The 12,276-nt window shown below is 33.9% G+C and overlaps 1 protein-coding gene across 1 annotated transcript; it reads right to left on the reverse strand.

The window, feature by feature from the left end:
- Nucleotides 1–5,694: 5,694 nt before the first annotated feature.
- LOC110440230 lies at nt 5,695–12,020 on the reverse strand. Its single transcript, XM_021483177.1, has 6 exons — nt 11,868–12,020; nt 10,537–10,733; nt 9,781–9,942; nt 7,965–8,175; nt 7,038–7,233; nt 5,695–6,758 (listed from the first exon to the last, which is right to left on the reverse strand). Exons 2-6 carry the CDS (start codon nt 10,711–10,713, stop codon nt 6,566–6,568), a joined length of 939 nt encoding a protein of 312 aa, XP_021338852.1. The 5' UTR covers nt 10,714–10,733; nt 11,868–12,020; the 3' UTR covers nt 5,695–6,565.
- Nucleotides 12,021–12,276: the final 256 nt, after the last annotated feature.

A 12,276-nucleotide genomic window follows, 5' to 3' on the forward strand; every position in this document is an offset into this window, starting at 1 on the left:
TATTGAGAGCAACAAAAGTTATTAGGATACTTATCACTTCTATACTGTATGCTAGCTGGTTGTACTTTATTATTTATTATTCAAATCGAACTGCATCAACACTAAAGTCAATTCTAAAAATCGATCGACACAGACACATAATCGAAACACTGAAAAAACACGCGAGCATGAACCCAGTGGGCACGTAAAAAAGGCGACAAATACAACGCAAGAAACTACAGATCCATATCACTCACACGCATCTCATGCAAAAAGGTTGAAAAATAATCAATATAGCGCAAGCAGAAAATATCTATATAACCTGCAGCAAAGCGTTCACCCCTCATGATCTTCTGCATTCAAACAAGACATCGCACCAAAAACATAACATACTAACAGACTTCATCTTAAAAGACTTTGCAAAAGCTTTTGAGAAAGTCCCACACAAATGGTTACAGTTTACCAATCGAAAGACCGGGAACATACTTGATCATATCACCAAAAGAGTTATACTTGAAAGTAGATACTCAAGCAAAATACATGTAGCGTCTGAAGTGTTTCGAAGTTCCTTTTTGAACCCAGCCCCCTTCCAGATTATCCTAAACAACTTCCAAAATACATTTAACACAGTACACTTAGGCTATTCGACGGCGACATCATTCTATTCTTCCACAAATAACCATAACAACACATAAAACGAGCATAACTGGGATTCAGCTAGAAAATGAGAAAATTACTTGTTCATGCAGTTTCATCCAATAAATGTCCATACTCATAATAAAACTGAAACGCATGAAAATACGCTCCACGACCAACCATTAGAATTGCTAAACTGAAGTAATATCTGGGACTGACAAATCCGTCACCTTTCCACTGTCGATCCCACATGAATAGTTAACCCATGTTGCTCTCCAGAAATTTCATTCCCGGTAAAAGCTGCAATAACTTTTATAGGAACGGGTAGGTACACTATGTACATTTGTAAGTAGATGTTAAGTATGCGTAGTAATGTCCCTTCCTTTCACAGTGGAAACCACATACTTGTTAGATCTACATGACACGTGTTGTCGGTGAACAGAAGACGTTTTACCCCTCCGACACTCCTGGGCGAATCAATATTCATTAAACCGTTCCCATGTTCAAGCATGGGTTCTGTGCTCAAAGCAACTTTCTTGCAACTAACTTAAATAATGTAAAACGAACAAAAGGTAAAATGTAAACATTGAAAACAGCTTTCTGCATTAAGTATCTTCAATTTGTTTCCAAAGCATTGATAAAATAATATTTTGTTTTTTATTTATCTATAACCGGAACAAGAAATTGGGTTTGAGAACAAAATCCATGCTTAAGCATGAGTGTGTCATGACTACGGGCGCTGGTCTTGATCTCCTTGTACTTTTTCACGGGTCTCCAATAAATTCGTCCCTTGTTCATATTGTGTCATAGTTTTACCGATATTGTGCTCGAATTATGGTTTAGCTGACACTTCGGTATTCTATTTTTTCAATATTTTGTATATATTCAAAAGACAAAAGGAAAACCTAACTTTAATCTTAACTAAACTTTATTCAAATTGATAAATGAACTTACGAATATTTGATTACCTAAATAAATAATGTACATAGGTCAAATTAAGATTTTTAAAAAGTAGAAAATAAATCATACAATAAGTAATGGAAATTGTGTACATTTTTGTTGTATTACCCGTAGATAATCCCACAACCTCAAAATGTTATAATGAACCAAGAAACCGGAATGGTTACCAATAGGAAACTGTCCGGGACTGTTGTCAAACTGTAGGAATAATAGGGATAGCTCGTAACGTGATGTAAAATTCATACTTTGATGTAAATTCCCGTATGATTTCCGCATTATATTAGTCCTCTTACAGAAATGGTAACCATGGCAAACAAGACGTATAACTGCAACACCGACTGCTTCACACATTCTTAAATACAACAAGTAATTTAGATTGAAACGGGTGTAGTTGAAATAATAGCAGGTAATTAAAATTGTGTTTGGTACAATGTTATCGAAACTGTAACTGGTACATGTAGCTGAAATTGAAACCAAACATGAAACGGCAACAAGTAATTTAAATTATATCAAGTTACTAAGTTGCAGGAGGTAACTGAAATTGCAACAAATAATTGAAATCGTACCAAGCAATCGAAATTGTAACATGTAATCGAGATAGTTACTGGTAATTGAAAGTGAAACAAGTAAATGAAATGGCAGCAGTTAATTTAAACTGTAACAGGTAATCGATTTTTACAGTTAATTGCAATAAAAACAGGTATACAATTTAAATTGTAACAGGTTAATGAAATTAAATAATGAACTAATATATAGTAATTACAACACATATTTCAAATATTTCCTTCAGTTTCTTGAATTGTAAATGATATAATGTGAATTGAGATTCTTTATAACATTTTGATCACATGACATAAAACATGTACCTTAATAGAATTCCCCAATGCCAGATTTCCGTCAGTGTCTATGGTCCTATGAACACTTACAATGCAATTTTGTTTCAGCCCTTCATTATTGAGAAACATCTATAGCTAGAATTACATTTCACTTGTTGATATACATGTATGTATGTATGTTGCTTTCTAGTTTATGTTTGTAACTTTCTAAAAATCGCTCAAGATGTTTTCCCATCGATCAAGACCAAAAGTGGAAGTAAGCCGAGTTCACTTAGGGTAAAAATGGAATACAGAAAGGTGTTTGGAAAAATGAAATTCGAAGTGAAAACACTTTATAAAACTTTTAAATATTATCATACGTCATTTAATATATATAGTTCCCTATTTCATGAGAATATTGTATGTGTAGAATACCAAAGCATACTTAAGGAAGGAGTCAATTTCACTTTTGAGCTTTTGATTTTTGCTGTAGCAGTCTTCTCCATGAACCTAAAAAATTCAAGGTTTGCAAGCTAGGAAGACAAAGGATATATATAATCATTTTAATCTGTATAAAAAGGCAAGAAATGGCCTAATATATACAACAGGTCAGTCTACTTGTTGCAAATTTATGTTTATTACTAATTCAAGGTAAAGGTTACCACTTCATTTAGTTAAAGTCGCGAAAAAGAGTTCCACTTGGAGTTTTTTAATTGAAGTCTCCCTTCTTATATAAGATGAAGTAAACCTAAAGGATTAGAGTAACCTCCCCTGTCAAGATTTTTATAAAATTTGCCTATGACTTGAACTCATTTTGATGCTATTCAATTAAAATTCCTAGATGATAACATTGATAAAGCAAAAACCTTGTGATGTAAAGATCCCAAATTCGACCCCTGCTGTTTTTGTAACTTATTTTTTAATCTATTTTTCGTCAAATGTCGGGGGGAAAAATCTGTAAAATGCATCTCATCATATGAACAGTTAAGGAAAGGCTTAAGATTTACTTCACAACAGTGACAATGGTAATATTATAGTTTAACACTTAATGAAATTCAAATGTAAAACGAAATTTTCCTAAAGCAAACACATTACTTTCTATCCTGATAAGGGTTTGTTACTTTTAGCACATGGTGTTCATTATGGCACTAAGAATGATAGAGGATATTCAATGGTTTCCTTTTGAATATAATGGAATAGAATACATATTCAATGGTTTTCTCCATTAATATAACATATTTAATCAATGATGTCCTCCTGAATATAACATATATTTACTTGTTTCCTTTCGAATAAAACATGCTTGCACTGCCTTCCTGTTGAACAGGACACTAGTTCCAAGGTTTCCACTTGGATATATTCAATGGTTTCTTTTTGAATATAATGGAATATGATACATATTCAATGGTTTTCCTCATTAATATCAATGATGTCTTCCTGACTAAAACATATATTCAATATTGTTTCCTTTTGAATAGATCAGGTTTTTAATGGCTTCCTGTTGAATATATTGACACTTATTCCAAGATTTCCTCTTTGATCAGAAAATGCATATACATATGAAGTACTGTATACAAAACAGTATGCACTCTGCAAAAAAATGACATGGGACACCAATGGTTATCCAGTCTATCTATTGGAGGTAGAATGTGTTTCATTCACGCTGCATAACCTATGCTATAAATCAAGGTTTGTTAAACAATTTCTATGTGGCTTAGACAATGTACCGCTGTACATGAATTCACAGCAGGTGATGTAACAGTTACGAGTATGTATAGTAGGTAACTATACATCAAACGATAGGATAAGTAGAAGTAACCAAACTACAGAAATGACGCTCTGGAGAGAGCCTCCACAGTAGAGTTGTAGACAATAGTTATATAAACACTTACACAGTACACCCTAATTAAATATATATACCAGTGTATACAACTGAGTACAGGCGCTTAATAAGAGACATATAAATGTAAAAAATATGTAAATTTATCATGACAAATTTAGCACATAATATACTCTACATGTAAATTCTATGGTAAGGGCACACCTAACATGCGGTCAATATGGAATTCAATAGTGACGGGAAAATATTTACTGGACAAAACAATTCAAATACAGAGTATAACATAATATAAAAGTTTTCATTTTCTCCCATTGAACAAAATACAAAACATGTAATCTTGAAAACATACACCGATAATAGCACATATTGAAGTACTTGTGTATAAGTGTATTCCATATGATGATTCTTTATTGAATGATTTTATTTAATCAAAAAGAAATTTTCTATTTTCAAAATATGATGCCATTTAATTGAAAATGCACTGAATTTTAAATGCATGTCATGTTATCAAAAATTGCTACTAAATGAACCTTCTTTGTTCAAAGATACCTTTTCTACAAATATATATGCCCAACCATACTTCATTCACTTGTGTGATATTGACTACAAACATACATGCCACCAGATCAATTATTATAAAATGGTACGACAACTGAAAATAGAAACTTAACAGGTGGAGTTTGACAACTTTATTCTATGCTCTTTTTTTCCTTCAAAAGGATTTCCACTGATTTCCTTGGGTCTAATTCAATCTGACATTTTTGGCAATTTGATAATTTTGGCAATCAATTTGGTAAGTATATTAAGTGTATAATTATAGACTCTATTATACATAATTGTACAATAATGAGTTATTACTTTTAAGAGGTAGACATTACAAGTAATTTCAGTCAAACATTCTTAAAAGTCTGCCTCTATTACCAGTAAATGACCACCCATACTTACTCTTTTGTAAGTCCTTAACTGTTGGTCCACATTGTAGTGTTTTCATTATTATCTTAGCAGCAGAAAGACACCACTTTATAGTTCTATCAAAGTGTGGCTACTTAACACAAGTTTTACTTTACAAGGGTTTTTGAATAGATGCATCCAAATTCTTTCTTGGGTGACAATGAACTTATGTTTAGCATTAAGTGTAGCCTAGGTCAAATGTAACCTGTATAACACAATCTCAGTCTACTTAAAATACTTTTACATATCGTGGATTCATACATGTACATATGAGAATTTCTTTTGTTACTGCTGGTCAATGTTCACCCATATTATTTATGCCTACTGAATTTATGTTAAGAAGACCATGAAAACACAATAATGACCTACAACAGTATGCAACAAAATATCCAGGTGATGCTGATGTTAACTTAATGCCTTTGTGAAAAATTGAAAACAAATCATCCTTATGAAGGTACATGTATATATTATACTGAAAACATACTCCTTGATTTGTTCTATATTTTGGTCATATTAAACCATAGTAACAAACAAATACATCAAAATCTCTTTCAATACAAATGACATTTTTAAAGAATTGTTTATACAAATACTTCTGTGTCATTACCAATTTATACAAGCTGAATGAAAAAACATCTGAGTTAGGCAATCTACTCAACAAATTACCACTAAACAAAAATATTCAGCCAGTTGCAGCACCGAACAACACTGCAGCTCTATGACTAACTTCCATTATACCTTACACCATACACACAACGTTTTCAAATATGTTCTGATGAGTTTTCAAATACATGTTACTGGAAAAAATGTGATTCAATCCATGACATACATCCAGAATATGCTTTACTTTAGCTTACAAAATTAAAATGATCTTCCATCAACAAAATACAGTGAAACTATGGACAGGAAAAAAAAAATCTTCTGGTCTGCGGATGAGGTAGAACATGTCCTAACCAGCAGTATCGCAGTAAAGAATTTCCGATAGATATACAGAATTGATCATGCATGAACCTCCATCCAAGAATCTACCAAGCACATCCTGTAAAATCATACTTGATATTTGAGCCTGAGTGGGGTTTTATCGTTAACGTACTCTTTAAGATTTTTTTTAAACTTTAAATTTGATATCTTCCATCTCGGACGTACACTTATCATCAACCTTTATAAACGCTTTTTCTCATTTTGTTCATTACATTTCCTTTAATATATCGCCAAACACCAAATTTGGGCAAGAAAAAAGGTGGTAGTATCACAAGGTTGGAATGTATACACAATGTCAATGAATTTGTTGAAAAATCAATCAGAAATACAAATTTTAAACATTACATAGCTAAATGATACACCTATCTTCCATGCCCTGTACTTAAAGATGCCCTCAATGTCTTCACTCCTTGGTGACACTGTCCGGTATTTCTGTCTTAATGACAATCTGCTCTGCTTCATCGCTAAGGTGATCATACAGAGGAAACTCACAGCAGCACAGACACTTCAAAGCCCTTGGGAGGGCTCCATAACAGCCCGTGGGGAGAGGGATAAGGGGACTTGTCCTGTTCTTGAATATCAAATAGCCTTCATCCCTGTAAAATGCATATATAACTAATAAACCTTATGTGTAAAACATTTGTATCGAAAAAGTTTTTTCATCAACTGATAAATATTCATTACCATGCTTTTTGATAAGGATATGCAGCAAATGTGTATTAGATAAACATGTGTAACAACTGAAAAATGATTAAAATATCAGGACCATGTATTGAAATCTTACTAAGAACCTGAACAAGAAAACTTGAAAACTAAAGAAGATAAACACAAACACATCTTTATTGAATGTTTGGTCTAATATCAATAAATCTTACTGTCTGAAACGTTCATCTGCCTTTTTCTCGAGAAGAGGGATACCACTGAGGAACAATAGGATTGCCATGGTGAAAAGTGGACTTAGGACGGCTGACCACTGTCCATCCCACAGGATACTGGTACTGATAATGAAGATCCCTAACCACAATGTAATCTCTCCGAAATAGTTAGGATGTCGGCTAACACTCCATAGACCTGTCAATTCAAACGTAGAGTTATCTCCCTGAAATAGTTAGGATGTCAGCTAACAATCCATAGACCTGTCAATTCAAACATGTAGAGTTATCTCCCTGAAAATATCATATTCGTTTTTATGTAAGTTCAACTCTTAAAACATTTTTACTTAAATGTTTCTAAAACTAGGCACCTCAACCCTGGCATTCCTCCAAAAAAATGCTTAGGTCATTTTATGTACCTTAAATAAAATATACAAGTTATCTTTGTATGTACGTTAATTTTGTTAGTGCATGGTGAAATAAATTCCTTTATAAGAAGAGCAAAACATAAAGTTTCTAGCACATCATAAAATATTAATTAAATCTGCATTTTCAGAATTCTGATTGGCCAAGATACATGGATGGTCATGTGTGAGACACTGTTTCAGTATATTAACTTGATGTTACTTAACTTTTTTTAGAAACAACAGATTGATAATGCTTTATGACGACTCTTTTATTGTGCTTTCTTGCCAAATGCAGTACTTTTCTCTTGACAATTTAATTTTTCCACTTTCTTTGATGATAACAATCAGCATAATTTCATATTTGATAAAACAGTAAATTACTTAAGTTTCCACGATTAAGTATTATTTACCCCCAACTTTATCACGGTTAAAATATTTTTCTCATGTCCATATAACAACAGAGTTCACCTCAACTTAAGTCCATAATTGTTAAATATACCAAATAAAATCCTAACATACTCACCAACATCACACCATTTTCCTTTATTAGCTGGATTATTTCTGAAGTTAAATTTCTCAATGTCACCAATTGTCTCTGATAGTAGACCAACAACGAAAAAAAATGCACCAACTATATCCTGAGGTGTCCAGTCATTATCAGGGTTCAACTTGACTGAACTGGACGGAGCATTTACAAAAATGACTGGCAAGCTGACAGTGAACACCCAAACTGCCTACAAAAAAAATAAAAAAATGATAGTTAATGCCTACGCAGGATGTTGTTACGAAACCAGTGTTAATACGAAGGGGTTGTTGGTTGGTTTTATGGAGTTTAATGACCTATAAAGAGTAATGTAATTTTGGATGTGCCTCCATGGGTGTAATGTAGGCATGCATGTTTGTGCGCTGGTGGTCAGGTATGTGAGTGTGATAACCTCCTTACGAAAGTGTGGATCTAATGCTGACTTTATAGTGCTACCTCACTGTAATACCATGCTGAAGGCACCCGGTACGGTTTTCAGCCCCCTCACAATGGGTGAAACAATTATTGCCATTTTTCTAATTGCTTTTAACATGAATAACAATTGCCATTTTTAAAGACTTTGGTTTACCCGGGTATGGGGACAGAACCCATTGCCTTCCTCCCCTGGGCGAGTTTTCAACATTAAAGCCAAAAGTGAGGTAGTGTCAGGTATTATACACTAGGTAACCAAGGCAGTTTATAGATGTAAAGCGAAATACGAAGACTTTAAATATTGCAATGGGTGCAGCAGATATATTTTGATTGCTGTTCTGTATATCCCCAGACACAAATGCAAATCCCATTTTTCTGCAGGGGGTTGAATGCAGATGGGAGACATGCATTATGCCTTCTTTATGAGTTGATCATTTTATAATGGAATACAGTAGATTTTGCTTAATATCACTTCGCATTTGTCAGAGGAAAACATGATATTAACCGGAACGTGACATTATGAGGAAACATGTTATTCTGACCATACAGGTAAATGGGGTCGATCTATTTTTCGGCAGTCAGTTATGTGTGAAAAAGGCACCGTTAGGTCGTGACATTGTTTACATAGCGCATCCAGTTGTGACACAAGATCCCTGGGGCATAAATCATTGATTCTTATTATCATTTACCTATGATTTGCTTTGTGGCAGTGGCCAAAATAAAGTGATACTAAGTGAAATTGACATAAAAACAAGTGATATTATTAAATAAAAGAATCGCATTCCATAGATTATATAGCAGGAAAAATGGTGCATGAAGAAAACATAACAATAACTGAAAAGTGATATTAAGCAACGTGATATTATGTGAAATGTACTGTAATTACATTAAGTTTCCAGTTGCTTAACCAGTAGCATAATCAACTCTTATATTAGACTGAGGGGAAGGCTGCTTTCTGAGGTTTTTACCAAAGCTGGCTGGAACAGTGCTATTGATAGTCAAACAGCGTTCTTGTGAATTTGTTTCATGATATTTTGTTGGGTCTCGCAAGCTGACAGGAAAAGCAAATTTACTAGGGTTAATTAATTATATAAGGTGCTCATCATGAACTCAGTTATAAACGAGTTTTAACAAAGAAGCTACCAGTGAATTTAAACAAAACCTGATTTAATCAATCTTTGAAGACTCGTCTGAAACAAGTGATTGGCCATAAATTTACTCAATCAATCAATAAAATATTTTATTATAGTGTCACATGTTAATTACATATACATAAAACAGATACATTTTACACAATCAGGTAAAACCATATTAACACCCAGCCATAACTGACTTATGAGACACTTAAAACAATTTAACATTAGTCATCACACTTGCTTCATACCTGAAATATCCAGAAACCTGCAAAAGCTAGACAATTTTCTCGTTTGTCATCAAATCTTTTGTCTTCTCCAATTTTGATGATTCTGTACAGAAGGTATCCGGACAGCCTTATCCCCCAGGCACACACAAATACAGTCACACATATCTGTCTCCAATTGTATGTCTGAAGTCGGAAAAGAAGGACTTTAATTCACATTTCAATTGTATTTATTCAGTTTTAATGGTGAGACACAACTCAAGAGCGTTGTAGGATATACATTATAGAGGATTTCACTGAGCTTACTCAGTCTTGAATGAACTTAAAAGAATATGATGATTCCATAAACTAATTTTTATAAGACATAGAGTCCCACTACTTTCTTCTATATTATATATTTAGGCCTGGAGGAAATTATCTTCCTGTTAAACTAATGTTGCCTCTTATAAAAAAAACCATAAATGATAATGTACAAGCCTTTTTCCACAAGTTAGGACATTTAATATGCCGAGTTACATTGTGTGTGCAAACAAATAAAAATTGCCAACAAATTAGAACTCATTTATGTTGGAAGATATACAATAGAGAGTTTATTTATTGAGTTCTTAACGGCCTATCAACACAGAGGAGGTCTTTAAAGGGCCAATACAAGGTGGTAGATCTATATAATACAGAGTGACACCGCTCTGCTTTAATCAAACTAACATTGCATGTTTCTTATCTTATTTCAACTTTATGGTTTTACTCAATGATATTTTTAATTTTTTTCCCAAAACTTACCTGTGCTAATAAAAAGGTGAGTAAGGCTAAAACAACGAAGTTTGTACCCCCAGCAAAGTCTGTAACTTTGTCAAATTTACAGCTACACGCCACCAGAAAAAAGGTGAACTGCATAGCAATTGTAACTATGGCACAAATTGCCAAGTTGTTTTCATCGGCATCAAACACTAGAACCATGTTGATGATTGATGGTTTCTCTGAAAAAAAAGGAAAAGAGTTGTTTCACATATATATCAGTTTTTTAATTCAAGCAACACTGTATTAAAATACAAAAGACTTAACTGTTTTCAGCAGAGATATCAGCAGATAATCATTACAATGTATACTTCATTCCAGTTACATGTCTGTTAACTTCTATACAATTGTAGGTAATATATGTATTAGCCCAAGTTTCCTCTGGCCCTGACACTAGACTTAGATATTTTGACAGATAGATGTCACAACAGACATCTATCTGTCAAAATGTCTAAGTCTAGTGTCAGGGCCAGAGAAACTTAGGCTAGTAATTATAATTGACTGAAATAATATGATACAAGTATATTTTGTTCAGGTCTATGATACCATGCCAACGTCAATTGCACTACATTTACCGACAGTCAGTATATACGTAGTATATACCGTGCATGGCAGTCAAATACTGTATTTTGTTTCACAGTGACAGTGGTGAACTGTCTGGTAGTCAATTGTTACTGACTTGGATGTAGAGGGATCATAGACGGATCGTATTGCCCTTTAGATTGATTTGTAACAGGAGAGGAAAAATGAAAGGCCAGACTGGGGTTCGAACCCTGGACCCTCCGAACTCTAGATGGACACTCTACCAATTGAGCTATCTGGTCGCAGACGATCGACCCAGTCCAGTTCCACTACATTCCTCCCTCCTTTAACAAAGTCTTCGACCCCGAAGACACAACTTTTTACAACCCAGGTTCAGATATCCTGTGTCAAGCATACACCAAATGCTTGAAAGAAGGGTTGGTCACAGGTACCACTGCAACAGGAGAGGAAAAATGCACGGCCAGACTAGGGTTCGAACCCGGGACCCTCCTAACTTTAGACGGACGCTCCATCAATTGAGCTATCTGGTCGCCGACGATCAAATTAACCCAGTGCAGTTCCGCTACAGATTAGTTGATTAGTAAAATACTGGAAAATATACAATAGTCTTCAATACAGTAGGGTAAACCATTTTATATTTTTACAAATTTACAAACCATATGAAGGTAACTGTGACATACGTGTATGTTGACCCAGTTTTAGCGGACTAGATCAACTCCCAACAGCTTTCTAACATTTGCATTTTTACCAACAAACATCCAGTATTTACTTACATCAGTCAGTCTTCTGAAATACTGCAATCCTCTGTGATTTTTCGTGCGGACAAACCTCGTTACTTACAGATAACACATTCAATATTATAAAGTTATATAACCCCTTTATCAAGTGTGCACGTGCTCTTCAGCGTGACAGCGACTTGTTTACAATTTCCTGTCATTTGTCGCTTAGGCTCTGAACAATAACATCGCTTAAATATCTACAAAATAATCAATTTAAACATAATATTCACCATGTTTCGACTTTAAGATGTATTCATTATCATAATAAAATATTTGTTATCCAAAGTTTAGCACTGTTATAGTCAAAAAGAACTTTTTATTTGCAATATTCATACCGGAAATAACCCTTAGTCAAATAAAAAGGGGGCGTGGCCTAAACGTTTCATAACAGAAAATTTAGTGC

Source organism: Mizuhopecten yessoensis, unplaced genomic scaffold (genome assembly GCF_002113885.1).
Source record: "Mizuhopecten yessoensis strain PY_sf001 unplaced genomic scaffold, ASM211388v2 scaffold11175, whole genome shotgun sequence".
NCBI classification, from domain to species: Eukaryota; Metazoa; Mollusca; class Bivalvia; order Pectinida; family Pectinidae; genus Mizuhopecten; species Mizuhopecten yessoensis.

Excerpts from the sequence above, each read along its gene's own strand:
- LOC110440230 (XM_021483177.1), bottom strand. The coding sequence starts at position 10,713 with ATGGTTCTAGTGTTTGATGCCGATGAAAACAACTTGGCAATTTGTGCC. Across the intron at positions 8,176-9,780 it reads CAGGTTTCTGGATATTTCAG|GCAGTTTGGGTGTTCACTGT; the intron begins GTATGAAGCAAG and ends TTTTTTTTGTAG. Across the intron at positions 6,759-7,037 it reads GCAGATGAACGTTTCAGACA|GGATGAAGGCTATTTGATAT; the intron begins GTAAGATTTATT and ends TGCATTTTACAG.